The sequence below is a fragment of the Catharus ustulatus genome, chromosome 1 (genome assembly GCF_009819885.2).
Source record: "Catharus ustulatus isolate bCatUst1 chromosome 1, bCatUst1.pri.v2, whole genome shotgun sequence".
NCBI classification, from domain to species: Eukaryota; Metazoa; Chordata; class Aves; order Passeriformes; family Turdidae; genus Catharus; species Catharus ustulatus.
The window spans coordinates 24257611-24271614 of NC_046221.1; the positions used below are offsets into that span (position 1 = coordinate 24257611).

The following is a 14004-nucleotide window of genomic DNA, read 5'->3' on the forward strand; positions in this document are numbered from 1 at the left end:
CATGTAACACTTTCTGTCAAATGCTTTAAATGTTTTGTTAGCTACCCTTTAAATAAATAAGTAAATAAGTAAATAAATAAATAAATAAATAAATAGATAAAGCCAGTGCATGTAAGAATAGCGGCTTTTACATATCCTTTCTCTTTAGAGACGTTCCAACTTTTTTTTTTCTCTCTTCCTACCTATGGGGGATTTTGTCTGTGCAACACTAACAAATACATTATTTGCTGTCATAGTCTTCCCTTCTCAGTTTTAAAAAGGAGTCTGCAAACATATGTGTGTATCTCTGCTCTCTTGGTTGGAGCTAATTCAAAATCCTAAAATTCCTTCTTTTTGGCTTTCTGATTTGACCATTTTAATGCTGTAATAAGGGAAGGGATCTCCAGATCAGGAAGGCAGCTGGATGATCTGCTCTCTGTAGGACTATGAGAGTTGGCCATTGCTTCTCAAAAAGAGTTTTTATATCTCCATGTACAATATATCCCCAGCCTTGGACATATCCAAAAGCCATCTGGACATGGTCCTGGGCAGCTGGCTCTAAGTAACACTGTTTGAGGAGGAAGGTTGGAACAAATGACATTTGAAGGTCTCTTCCAACCTGAACCCTCATAGTGTTTCTATGAACATCTAATTGTGTGCCTCATTTGTGCTATTCAGGACTGACTTAGCTTCTGAAAGGGTAGATATTGTCTCAGAAGATTCAGATCGTGGATTCTGCTCACAAACTTCTCACTGTCAAATATCTCAATGTATCCAATTCAGAATTAACACGTATCAATTAATTCATAGTGTCTATATGCAATGTATGATAACCTGCCCTTTGTCTGGCTCTTCTCTAAATCCTTAGTTCAAATCTAGTCATTCATTCTCATACCTATTCCACAATACCTGAGGCCTAATCCCTGAATCAGAACTCATGTAGATTCTGTGAAAATCCAGCTTTTTTTGGGAAGGAGAGAGAGAGAGTCAGTGTTAGGCTAGTTTATCATTTGAGGATGGCTTCCTGCTATAATGGAGAATTTTAGAGAGTTCTCCATTATACCTGCAAGAAATACTTTTAGATTTTGAAGTCTACGAAAATCATACTATAAATATTACAAAATAACAGTGTTTCAATATAGCTTTACATGGTCATTGGTGTCCATGGTGAATACATTTTGTCCCATGCTGCCTCACAGTTGAGATGGTGATCAGTAACAGTGCTTTGAATGCTTTCTTTTTAATATTGTATTGGAGACTGACTTGAAAATATTAGACATAATTTTTTTTTTTCTTCTTAAAGCCATATGAGGGGCTAAGACTTCAAGACCTGCGAAGGCTTAAGGATATGCTGATCGTGGAATCTGCTGACATGCTTCAAGCCCCACTCTTCACTGCAGAAGCTCTACTTCGGGCACATGGTAATCCCAAACCTTAAAGTCTAAAGAAACTGTTTTCAGCTACTTCAAAACCACATTTTTATGTTTGCACTTTATTTCCAAGTAAAAGAGAAGTAATCGTTAATAGCAGGAAACAGACCACACAGTACTTCAGAAAGAAGTACAGCTGCAGTATGTCAAAAAACATTGAGGCAGACAGGGAAGCTGATAGAAAAGTGATTCAAACTAGGAATTATAGTGGAAGACAGTTTACAGTAATTTCATGAATACAAGCCGCACTGTTTTGACCAAAATTTTGCTCCCATACTGTGAAAGCGGCTAATATTCAGGTGCGGCCAATATGTGAATAATTTTCTGACATTTTCAACCCTGGGAGTGCAAACCGAGTCAGTGCAAACTGCAAAGTCGAGCTCGTGCCAGTAAAACCCTGCATTTACGCGGTTGTTACAAACTGGTTACTCTGTTGTGCGGCGGGTGGAGCTGCTAAGTGCAGGCAGCACAGGGGGTGGGGAAGGCGGGGCAGCTCTCTCCTGCTTAGCCCTGCAGCTCGGGGGAAGCAGGGGCTCTCTCCTGCTTGGCCCCGTGGCTCGGGGGAAGCAGGGGCTCTCTCCTGCTTAGCCCTGTAGCTCGGGGGGAAGGTGGGGCAGCTCTCTCCTGCTTAGTTCTGCAGCTCGGGGGAAGCAGGGGCTCTCTCCTGCTTAGCCCCGCGGCTCGGGGTGGTCCCGTCCCAGCGTGCTGCCGCCGCAGGAGCAGGCAGGCTACATCCCCGGCTCCCATGGCTGCCGCAGGTGCCGGCGGGCTCTGTGCCCCCCCTGCCACCGAGCGGCAGCGCCGAGCTGGGCCACCCAGCCCTGTCGGCAGCCCCGAGTCCTCACAGCCCAAGCCCAGCCAGTAAACCCCGCCCTGCCACGGTTCTGTTACTAATTGGCAACTTTGTTGCACATGGATCCTCGCTGCGAACACAGAGCGGCTTATACTCAGGTGCGGCTTATTTATGGACAAAGAACAAAATGTTTGCCAACACGCGGCCATGCGGCTTATACTCAGTGCGGCTTGTATTTGTGAACTTACTGTAACTTAAGCAGTGTGGAAAAACAGAACCTCCCTATTTTGGTGAGAGACACAGGAGTGTCTCCGCGGTTTTATATGTCCAAAAACTCAAATTCATCAAACCTATTTTTGTCAGACCTTTAGTTTTCTGCCACTATGTATTTGTGTATAAAACTGGATCAACATTTTTTTTTCTTGCAGTAAAAGTAGTCTGACCATTGTAATAAGTGGTTGGAAATTGCTTTGGGGTTTAAATTATATGAGTGTATGTCCTTTGGAGGATTTTTTTTCTTAGTTACACTTTTAATACAGGGTATGCTTTTCCATATGCATATCTGTAACTAGTTTATTTTCACTGAAATAAGTCTGTATTCTTGTTCAAGTTAAACTGGGATTGTCAGAAAGGGGATATACTGAATTTTAGTGTGTTTTCTCCAGACAAAAGTATCTCTAAAACTCGGTGTAAGCTTTAGGCTTTGATTCAATTATTCAAAACTTGTGCTTACTGAAGCATCTGCATTGTTATTTTATGCTAAAGGAACTACTCAGGCAGTTAATGGTTTGCATGCTCATCACTGTGTTGCTGGATTAAGCTTTCATACTCTAGTAGTTTTTTGGACTCCTTGTTAAAGTCAGTGGGAGAGGTAAAAGTGAAATAGAAAGACATTATTTTAAGCTCACAGCTTTTGGTACACTTTCATGTGGTGGTACCTGAAACTCATCTCTTTTACATTATTTTCCGTAACTGGTATTTGTATTCCTTTTAACATTGAATTAAGTAAACATGAACTTGTGCCAGTATAATGATATTTAAGGCACAGTCTTTGCATATATATTTTCCATGTTGATTCTTTGTTTAATTCTTATATTGTATTTATAATATGTGCAATATTTGAATGTTATGTTATATTCCCAGAATAGTTGCAGTAAGGCTAAAAATTATAAAAAGTACTTGCTGAGTAGGCTCCATAATCTCTGCAGATATTTTGAAGAGGAAAACTGTGGCAATACTGTTCAAACTCTCAGCTCAGTCTTCAATTTGTTGAAAATCAGTGAGGTTGATGTAAATTGTGGAGAAATGTCTGCCAGCATCTAGCAAGCAGGAATTGAAAATTGAGAAGAAATCAGTCTGTGTTGGAAAGGTCATTCTACTGATGTTGCCTTAGTGATGTTCTGGTAACTTAATGCAATTGGCCAGTGCACAGAAAGAAGCACGGGCAATTAGCAAGTCATAAGAAAGTCAACTATTTTGCCTGTAGCTGTATTGATTCAGCTTAGTAAAGGGTAGGTATTTACAGAGGTTTGGAGAAGTGACATCAAATGATAAATTGTAATTTTTTTTGCATTAAATCTTGAAATTCACAAAAGAATAATGTGAAATCTTGGTTTAATTCACACAGGGTATGAAAAGCATGTTTTAAATTCTTGGAAAGATCATATTTATATACTAAGTTTCATAGTTTACAGGCATATAATATTTAATTCACCAGACTCTGCTTTCTTTTATTGTACAAATATGTCAATTTATTGACACTGACATTAAGAGTATTTTCCTTTTTTTCTTTTGATTGAGAGACAGAAGTATTAAAGCCAAGATAAAAAACATGTTATTGTGGCAGTCATGAAAGCAAATAACTTTACAGTTTTTCTACAAGTTTTTTTCAACATTGTTTCTTTTCTAGTTCATTATATAGCAATGGATTTCAGGATAAAAAATAGGCAATTCAACAAATATAAACCTTGTGTTTTACTAAAATTCGTAAGTTAGTAAAGAGAGCACAGTGGATCCATTTAGTGACATGTCTTAACCCTTGCTAATTTTAAAGACACAATGCAACAAAGAAGGTCAAGAAAATTTCTAGCAAATTTTGTCTGTATCTTAACATCAGTCAGTCCCTCTCTGAAAGGTTATAAACTCAGACTAGTATTAAAAATTATGATAAAATTTGTAATTTTTGCAGTGTAAATGTGTTCAGGGTCCATATCTTTAAACTAAAGAAATTAAACTAACCTCTGACATGTTATAGCTTAGATAAGTGAGGATGGGATCAATAAATCATCTGCAGCTCAAAGAATTTTTTTTTTATGGGGGGCAATACTTTTACTAAGTTCAGTGCTTAGAACACATCTCTTTTCCCTACCACTAATACAGTATAGGAAAACTATGTTTTCCGTATAAGAGCAAAATTCAGTAAAAATAAAACATCTTTTGGTTAATAACACTGATGTTTCTTTGGGAGTACCCAGCACTTAAAAAAATCCCCAAACTTTAAAATAGTTATTTAAAGCAGTAGGAAAAATTGGGAAATTTCCCATCATTTATGAAATTAAAGTTTGTCTTATCTCCGTAGAGTGTTGATGAATGTAGATTCAAATCTGTGTAGAAATTTGATAGATTTATATTAAAAAGAGAAATTTTAAATATATTGGTAGAAAAAACTGCTATTCTGAAGATATTCTTTAGTATTAATTGTAGGAATCAGAAAGAGAATGCATTTCAAATAATTGTGAAGAAAGATTTGATTTAGTTTTAAGATATTATATTTTGTTTCACTAGTTGTTTTTGGTATATAAATGGGGAGTGTTAATTATGAATAAAAGAAAAACATTCACTAACACTTAATTATAGAATAAAAATGTAGTGAGAGTATATGAAATTTTCTTTGCACTCAGGTGGATTTCCGCCCCCCCACCAGAAACACATCATTTATATGCATATATAAAGACTAGAAATTCATTAAGTCACAAACCTTCTTGTAATCCATTTAGATCTTAGTCCTCTTCCTGTTTTTTTCTTGGCTTCATTAAAGAAAAAAAAAGCCACAACAGATAAAATTGAATCCATATTAAAGATTTACTTTTTTCATAGAAAGAAAAAATAATGAAAATTCAGTGGTGTGAGGGCTGTTATATTTTCTGTGTCTATGAAAGTCAGTACAGTTCTGGTTTTCAATTGAGTCTTCTACCTACTACAATTGCGTAAATAAATAACAAAAATAATGTTAAGACATATTGCAGGGAAAGAAGATGCTTGTGATGCAATTATTTACAAAAATGCATTGTGTTACATATTATGTTGGAATGTGTTCTGTGAAAAGTAATGTCTAAAGTTCCATTCAATCACACTTCATCATACTTTATTGTTTATAGTTAATTTATTATTTATTTTTAATCTTTTTGTTTAGCGCTCTTTTGAGGGTGCAGTTGCAAAATATATTCTAAACATTGTCAGGTGCATAATTTCCTTTATCTCTGTATTTCTTGAAGACTGGGACAGGGAGAAGTTACTTGAAGCCTGGATGTGTAACCCAGAGAATTGCTGCCAGCGCTCAGGGGTTCAGATGCCAACTCCCCCTCCGAGCGGATACAACGCGTGGGACACTCTCCCTTCTCCGCGAACTCCACGCACCACTCGCTCTTCTGTCACCTCCCCTGATGAAATCAGCCCCTCACCAGGAGACATGGAGACAGCTGTGGTAAATTTATAAATAGATCTTAAACCAGCAGGGCAAAACAGCTGGTTTTTCTAAACGCAGCGCACCTGTGTAGACAGGGGAGCTGCCAGAAATACCTTTGTGAAAATATAAAGTGTTTCTCTTTCCAGAAGTGGTGAACAGAGAAGTTGACACCTTAAACATTCTATATGATGAAACAGTTGAGCATCCTGGCAAATACAAACCATTCTGTTTTAACCTTGGCTGTCACTCAGCAGGTCTCAATTTAGACAGCTACAGTCACATCAGTGCATTTGGCTCTTTTGAACTTTTCATCTTATCCCTATTAAGATGTTCACTTCCATTGTATCCATTTCCCTGAATGTATGCAGTTCTATGAACCCTGCCTTTTGAAAATTTTTTCTTTAGAAAACAAAATTGTCTTTGTCTGCATTTTGAAATGTCAGCCCACTAGTGTACTGTAAGCTTATAATTACTTTTACTATGTGTGGGCTGCTTCAAGCAGTTTACAAAGCTATTGCAAATTTGAAATATGAAAGCGCCTTTCATTAAAATCAGTGTGGCTCTTTCAGAAGACAGAGTTCTCTTTTTAATAATTCACAGCTGCAGCATTATAAAACTATTGCTCCATGATCTAAGCATTTTTTTTAGAATATTACATGCAGTCTTTCATTCAAAAGGATCATCCTTTAATGTCAAAATTAAGATCTTGTATTCCTGCATAGAAATATTTTATTTCTTTAATTACAAAATGCTGTAAAAGAAACTATATAGAAGGTATATTATTGTACATTTATTTACATTAGCAGTTAAATATTGACTGTGAATAATTCCTATTTAAAATGTTGAATGGAAGATTGTATGTCCTCAATTTTTCATTGTCTCTTTTGTTTTTCATTGATGATCCATAAGCCAGGAATGCAGGTTTGGATAATGATACCATTGTAGATCTAGTATATCTCAATCCAAGTCCAGAGTTACACATTTAGTATTCCTGTTGATTTAAGAATCTTCTCTGAACTATCAAATCTCATTTTGGCAGGAAAATAAAAATGAACAGGAATAGATAAAATAAAGCCACAAGATATAAAGCTCTTTTACATGTTTTACATTTGCATCCTATTTTATAAACAGTTCTAGTAAATGTATTTATTTGATGTTTTGAACTCAGGGATTCATTAAATTGTTTACTTTAAACATACATTTTAAACAAAATTTACAGCTCATATAAATTTAATAGACATTGTTTTTAATGCATTGTCAACTTCTAAAATATTTAATTTTGGCAAGACAATATGGTTAAATGACTGAAGGAACAATACATGTCTTCACTGAGTTTTACACTTTAAAGGCCATTTTTTTTTGTTTGATTGTGTTTTAGCTGTAATGTAAGTGCTTTTAAAGTGGCATACCACAGCTAACTTTCTGGAAATGTCCTGTGTGTATATAATACCTAATGCATTGAAAGTTGAAATAAGTTTTCACAGTGTATTTGTTTCAATGAAGAGAAAAATCCTTTTGTATTTCTTGAACAACATTAATATTTATTTCCACACTTACCCATAAGCAGTGAGTATTTTCATACCTACTCTTTAACTATTTCAAAGTAAGGGTCTCATTATTCAGTGGTATTTTTTCTGTAGTACCCACTTCTGGGAAATTCAGCAATGGTATCTTCTGTGGGAGTATTTGTGGTGTAACTTATTCTTCATTTTGGTCACAAACCTCAAAATTAAATATATATATATGTATGTATATTATTACTTAAAGTATTTGCTGCTGCTACTGCACATTCAAACTACTCTACCTTGATTTAGACCTGACAATGTGAGATGCTAAACATTTCCTGTAGCCTCTTGTAGCCTCTGTCATCTCCAAACTCATTTCTGGCTGTCTCTGAAGCTGATGAAAAACACAGCTCTTAGAACTTCACCCTTAGAACTCTAACTCTGAGATTTCAGCACTCTGAAGGGTGAAGCAGTTTCTGAGCTCAAGGGTGCTGCAAAAAGCAGCCCAAAATATTCTCTCTGGATAGGGAGTATTAGAGATCTCAAATCTTTCCCATTCTTATAGCTTAATTTATTTTTTTTTTTTGCTGGATGCAGTTAGATTTTTTCCCCTACTGAGTGCTTCTTTAAATTTTTGCTGAGATTTTCCAATGTAACTCATTCTGCTAACAATACAAAAAGTTTTAGGGTGTTTCTTAATCAGAAGCATTTTTATCATTTACAGTGTGACATTTGCATGTGTAATATTTCTGTGTTTGAAGACCCAGTGGATATGCCTTGTGGACATGACTTCTGCAGAGCTTGCTGGGAGGCGTGAGTACATGTACTTCTCTATCATCTGAGAAAATTTCATACTTGCTATGTTGAAGAGGAAAGGACAGAGACCATAAACAGCTGATGTTAAAGTACTGTTTGGGTTTCAGAGAGTTGCTAGTTTGAACCTATTGAATATTTTAGTTGTCACTCAAACAAGCATTACCAACTGGTTTAGGCTTATGTAATGTTTGTTTTGGTTCTGACTAAGAAAAATTCTTTATCAAATGTTTTGAGCTTGTGTGTAATTAGATAAGCCTACTCCTGATTTGTTCAGTGTGTGTGTGTGGTGTTGGCAGCATTGGGGTTTACAGTTTCTAAATTAAGCACATGCTTAATTCCGTCTCTGAGTTTAGCACACTAAACTTAGGCATTGTGAATCCATTTCCAATCAGGAAAGCAATTAAAATTCTTTCTTTATGTTGAGGGTTAATAACTGAGGGGTAGATTTTACCTAGAAGTTCTATTAATCTAATGCTCTTGTTGCTGCATAGGTCAGAGTAGTCATGCTAGTGAAAAATTCAGACATGGATAACTATGGTAGTATAAATATTAATCATAATTCCTAAGAATAATTATATCTGTATGCAGTACTTTGTATTAATCTGTGTCCCCATTCAGGAGATTGTACTACTTGATCTCTACCCCTATAGTGTCTTGTTACAGCACCACTTCAGCACAGCTATTCCTGCTGCAGATCAGCCCCATTTCTATGAACCTGTTGGCCTGGTGCTAAGGAAGAGCACTTTCTTTTCCATATGAGCTTTCCAAAGGCAGTTCTTTTCAGTGGCAAGAAAATTGTTAGTCGTGCTTCTCCTGCCTTGCAAATCCCTGGCAGGATGTAGGAGTTACCAAGAGATTGCTGGTTTGATGTGGTGTTTCCAATTTGGCTGCTGGACTGTGTGTCCTTTGTACAGGACACAGGGCCCAGCTCAGAGGCACAGGCACAGAGCCACAGTTCAGTGGCAAGCATTTGTGGTGGCACATGGAGGGTAGAATTCAGCTTTCTGAGCCAGTCATTCCTAAGTCACTTGGAGCATAGCCAGGACTGAGTTACCCAGCTCTAAGATAGGAATCTAAGATGGGATGAATTGACATGTATCTCTACCTTAACTATTAAAGGATCTCAAGTGACTACCTTAGAATAACTGCCTGTCCTTTAAATTATTAAAGTTAGAATGGTATCATCCTTGATGTCAGATTAATAAGCCTGTTACAGCTTTGAAATTAAACAGCAACTGTTAAAGTCCAGCTTTCAGCAGGTTTTTGAGCTAGTTCTGTCTTGTGTTCTGGTGGTCAAGGACTAATAAGGTCACATTTAGACATTTGTGTCCAAAAACAGACCTAGTTTTATTAGCACAGTTGTAGAAATTAATTGCATATTAAATTAATTATTTCCTATATTAATTACATGTACATATTCTGTTTCTGATTTAAGGTAGAAGTAATGCTCAGTTTAATTAAACATTGCAGAACTGTCTGATAAATGGCAAGGATGGAAACCACAAACATAGGGCTAAATATTGCTGATGATGCTCACTTTTGAACCATGACTGTTATTTTTTTTAATTATGCTGTTCATAAAATTTGTAGCTCTTTTGAGCAAAAAGGAATAGTTCTTATTCTCTATTTTAAAAGTAATTGTTGTGAATACCTGTGAACATAGTGTAAGGTACTCAACAGCCTTTTAACTTTTACTTTTTATTCACAAATACTGACTGGCAAAATTCTGGCAGATTTTTGAATCTGAAAATTCAGGAGGGTGAAGCTCACAACATTTTTTGCCCAGCATATGATTGTTTCCAGCTTGTGCCTGTAGACATCATAGAAAGTGTGGTTTCCAAGGAGATGGACAAGAGATACCTTCAATTTGACATTAAGGTAAATTATCAAACTGTTTTTGTACTCTTGAACTCTATGCCATTTTATTAAAAGTAACTAAAGCTTCTGTATGAAATGTTGCAATATATCTGCAACTTCCCAAGTAGAAATTTGTAAACAAATATGTATTGGCTCTTACATAACATAATATCAATGTTTGATGTACCGCAGAGGAAACAAGAAAGAACATTTTATGCATTCCCTAAGTAGAAATGCCGTATTTCCATAGTATGTTGCCTAGTCTGGTATTAATAAAATAATTTAATCAAACTTATTTTTGTAACAGGTGATATGGTTTCAATCAGTCAGAGTTTTCTGTGCTTGCAATCTGAAATTTTAAGTTTTCAGATTATTTTTACTGCATTCAGAAATAGTATCTGTTTCCTTTTAAAAAACTCCCAAGTACAGTGCTTGACATGACTTCTGTAAATGGGTAGAGGAGTTGGAAAAGCTTGATTTGGTTTTCCTGGGTTTTTTAATGTATTATTTTAATGTATTTGTTTTCATCATTGCAATTTGTTTTTAAAAACAATCTTTTAATTAAACTTTCTTCTTTTATACTTGTGTAGTAATGAACTAGTCTTGAGAAATGTGCTATTTTATCAGTGGTGGCAGGGCAGAGGTAGAGAAATATTTTTTCATTTACAGTACAGTACTTTCTCTGCAACAAGTCTCTTTAATACACATTAAGATGCAAATTAAATTACCAGATCTGACTCATCTTTTGCATATTTTATTTCAAGTGACTGGTGATCAGAATAGGTTTGAAGCAAAGTATTGGAAATTCCTTTTTTCTCCTCATTTTATTAGATACAGTTTTTACAGAAGAAGGCCTGTTATATTAGCCAATAAAGATGGGAAATAAATTACTGAGCTAGTCTAGTTCTGATTCCTGGTTTATTGTGGGATTTTTGTTGAATCAATAAGGTTTTCATTCTTTCCAACTGAAAGAAACAGTTCTGTTAATGAGTGTAGTTCCAGTGTGTGTATAGTAAAAGTTTACTGTAAACCACATCACAAAGGTATTAACTTGCACAGATTGAACATTTTGTTTGGAATGTAAGTAATTTTGTTTGGAATGTAAGTAATTTCATTCTTAGTGTAAGTCTGAAGTACTGTTGTTACTAAAAAAGAAAAAGTGGAAATTAAATTATTCCCTTTCTAGAACTGTATTTAAAAGTCTGTCCTTGTAGCTACAAGACTGTCCTTACAGTTTTTGGCTTTGTTTCTTCAAAGGAGGATTATGAATACATATTGTTTTATATAAAGGATGAAATCTGATCTTATGTGGTATAATATTTTGCTTTTTTTTCTCTTTTTTTCCCCACAGGCCTTTGTTGAAAATAATCCTGCTATTAAATGGTGTCCTATACCTGGCTGTGAAAGAGCAGTAAGGCTAACAAGACAGGGATCAAATTCAACAGGATCAGATACGCTTAGCTTCCCAATGCTGAAAGCCCCTGCAGTAGATTGTGGAAAAGGACATCTTTTCTGCTGGTTAGTACTGGAAACTAGAAACTGCATCTACATAAACTCACAGTCACTGCTATTCCAGGGACTAATGACAAAGTCCTACATGGCACCAAGAGTGTGGCAGACATTAGTAAGGAATGGTATATGAACTTACTATCCTCTCTCCATGCACTGAATAACCTCATGTGCACAAATATTGTAACATTTTGGGGCACTGCAAAGATTTATAATCCAGTAACCATTATTGGCTCTGTTAGGTCCAAAACAACAGCATGGAGTACTGTGGTGTTCTGCTCTGAGGCGACAGAGGAGAAATGGGATTTTGGAACAGGGGTTTTTGTCTCTGGATAGTTATATAATCAAAACATGGCACATTCTCTATTGAGTGTAGAAAGTCAGCTCTTTCTGAGTTTTGCTAGAATCACATCAAAGTAGCTGGAGTTTAAATGGGGCCATGAAGGACCATTTCCTTCATACATAGCCATGCTGTTTGCAGGATCACTCCAATCTTTGTTTCACTTCAGGGTCAGCACTTTTTCTTTCTCTTACATTCTACTGAGTTTTAAGATGAATGCTAGCTTAAGTAAAAAAACAGATACTTTTAAAAACATTCCTCAGCTTGCAAATGTTCAGCATTTCCTAGAAAAGGATTTAACGGCATCAACAAAGTAAAAAAGATTTGGCATGTTTTTCCTTGACATTATCAGACTGACAATGTATGACTATTGTAGTGGGAGTTCTTTATGTTTTTGGAAAATGAAAAAAGGTCAACCAAAGTACAGGTACTCAGACAAGGCCATTAATTCTTCAATAGAAACCATGATACAAAGACATTCTATATCATCTGCCTGATTCTAAATATCATAATTCTTAATGAAAGATGCTTTTGATTTTAGTTCTTTCCCCTTATGAATGAAAGGAAGAAAGGGAAAAAAAGAAAACAGACCTAATGAAACAACCACAAAAGCCAGAAAACAGAACTTCTTGGAAAGAGGTTATTTACAATGGATGGAAAACTCCGAAATAAATCCCATGGGAACAAACCAGAAAATATTTTCTACCAATGAACATACAATAAATCTCAGTGCTATTCCACAAGCAGGTACCATCCTCCCATCTTTGCTTCTGATGATAGAGAATCAATTTTTCCATTAACCTGAAGGAACCTGAGACCACTTCAGTGTCATATTGACATGAACCTTCAGACAATGGCAGCTTCTGCTTCCTTTACATGGACTGAATGTACTAGCTCCTAGAATGTTTTCCGAGAGTGAAAATGTCCTCTGAGTGACTAATTTTTAGGAGAAATGGGGTTTTTATGTCCCCTGATAATATTTCTGTATATCTTTTTACATTAATGCTTTGAAATACTGCACAAGCAAATTCAGTTAAGGTCTTGAAAAATACCTCATGTTAGCAACAAAATCTCCAAGAAGGTCTTTCTGAAGCCTCTTCTTTCATCCCCACAAAAGTGAATGGAGAATTTCAGCAATGGCAAGAAAGTTCTGCTAGCAACAAAAGCATCCTGCTGTACCTCAAATCAGAACCATTTTCTAAGGACACCCCACTAGTCTTACAGTACAAAAACTCTATGCATGGATGCGTTCCTCTGAAGAAAAGTGTATTCTCAGTTCAAGGGTTTTCATCATTACTGTGTGTTTAAAGGGAGTTTGCTTAGTCTCTTTAAATTTCAATCAGCACATCCCACAGTCCCATATTTCTGTCAGTTCTACAAGTTTTACCCCAATAATCTACAGTTTAGACATTGTAATAGCAATTGATGCTGCATTTATTAAGAGATTCTTCAGAATTTATGTGTTGGAAAACCAACCGCTAGATAATCAATTAATTTTTTTCATATCTATAGCCTTCCTGCTCATAAAAGCAAGAAAATTGAGGAATTTCTTTTTTCTAATTTTTGATGTAGGAGTAGGAATGTTCCTCTTCAGAGTGCTCTAGAATTTACTCAGTTTTCACTATGCAACTCTAACAGCATCTTCAACAAAATGTAGTCAATTGTGGCAAATACAAAATTCTATTCCCTTTCAGAAAAAGCATTCTGAATTATTTGAATGTAGTATACATTAAAACTGTGCACAAATCTTACATCAGTTTATTGTCAGATCCATTCAACATGTTAGAACCCCCTCCATGCAGTTTCAGAAGCACACGCAATTGTAGCAAGCAGACACTTGTGGAAAATACTCTTAGTAGGCAGTACACACTTTGTTCTGTACCATTAGTCCTCACTCCTTCCATCCTAGATGTGGGCAAGGGGCAGAGTCTCATTCTGCAGGAGTGACAACTTGTCAGGTGCACATGGGATGCCAGTTATAAGTTACAACAATGTTTTGCTGTTTTGGTTCAAAATATATCATCATGAAAGGGAAAAAGTCCAGAACTACATTCTGCTTTGGTGATGTTTTTAGCCCTTCCATGAATTTT

At 35.9% G+C, this 14004-nt stretch overlaps 1 protein-coding gene across 3 annotated transcripts in view; it reads left to right on the plus strand.

The window, feature by feature from the left end:
* ANKIB1 (ankyrin repeat and IBR domain containing 1) overlaps positions 1 to 14004 on the plus strand; it is a 91071-nt gene that overhangs the window by 58797 nt on the left and 18270 nt on the right. For all 3 annotated transcript variants that reach the window (XM_033075479.1, XM_033075500.1, XM_033075490.1), the window contains exons 5-9: positions 1283 to 1400; positions 5697 to 5905; positions 8117 to 8205; positions 9942 to 10086; positions 11417 to 11583. In XM_033075479.1, coding sequence (XP_032931370.1) covers positions 1283 to 1400; positions 5697 to 5905; positions 8117 to 8205; positions 9942 to 10086; positions 11417 to 11583 — 728 coding nt within the window. The remainder of the gene's footprint in view (positions 1 to 1282; positions 1401 to 5696; positions 5906 to 8116; positions 8206 to 9941; positions 10087 to 11416; positions 11584 to 14004) is intronic.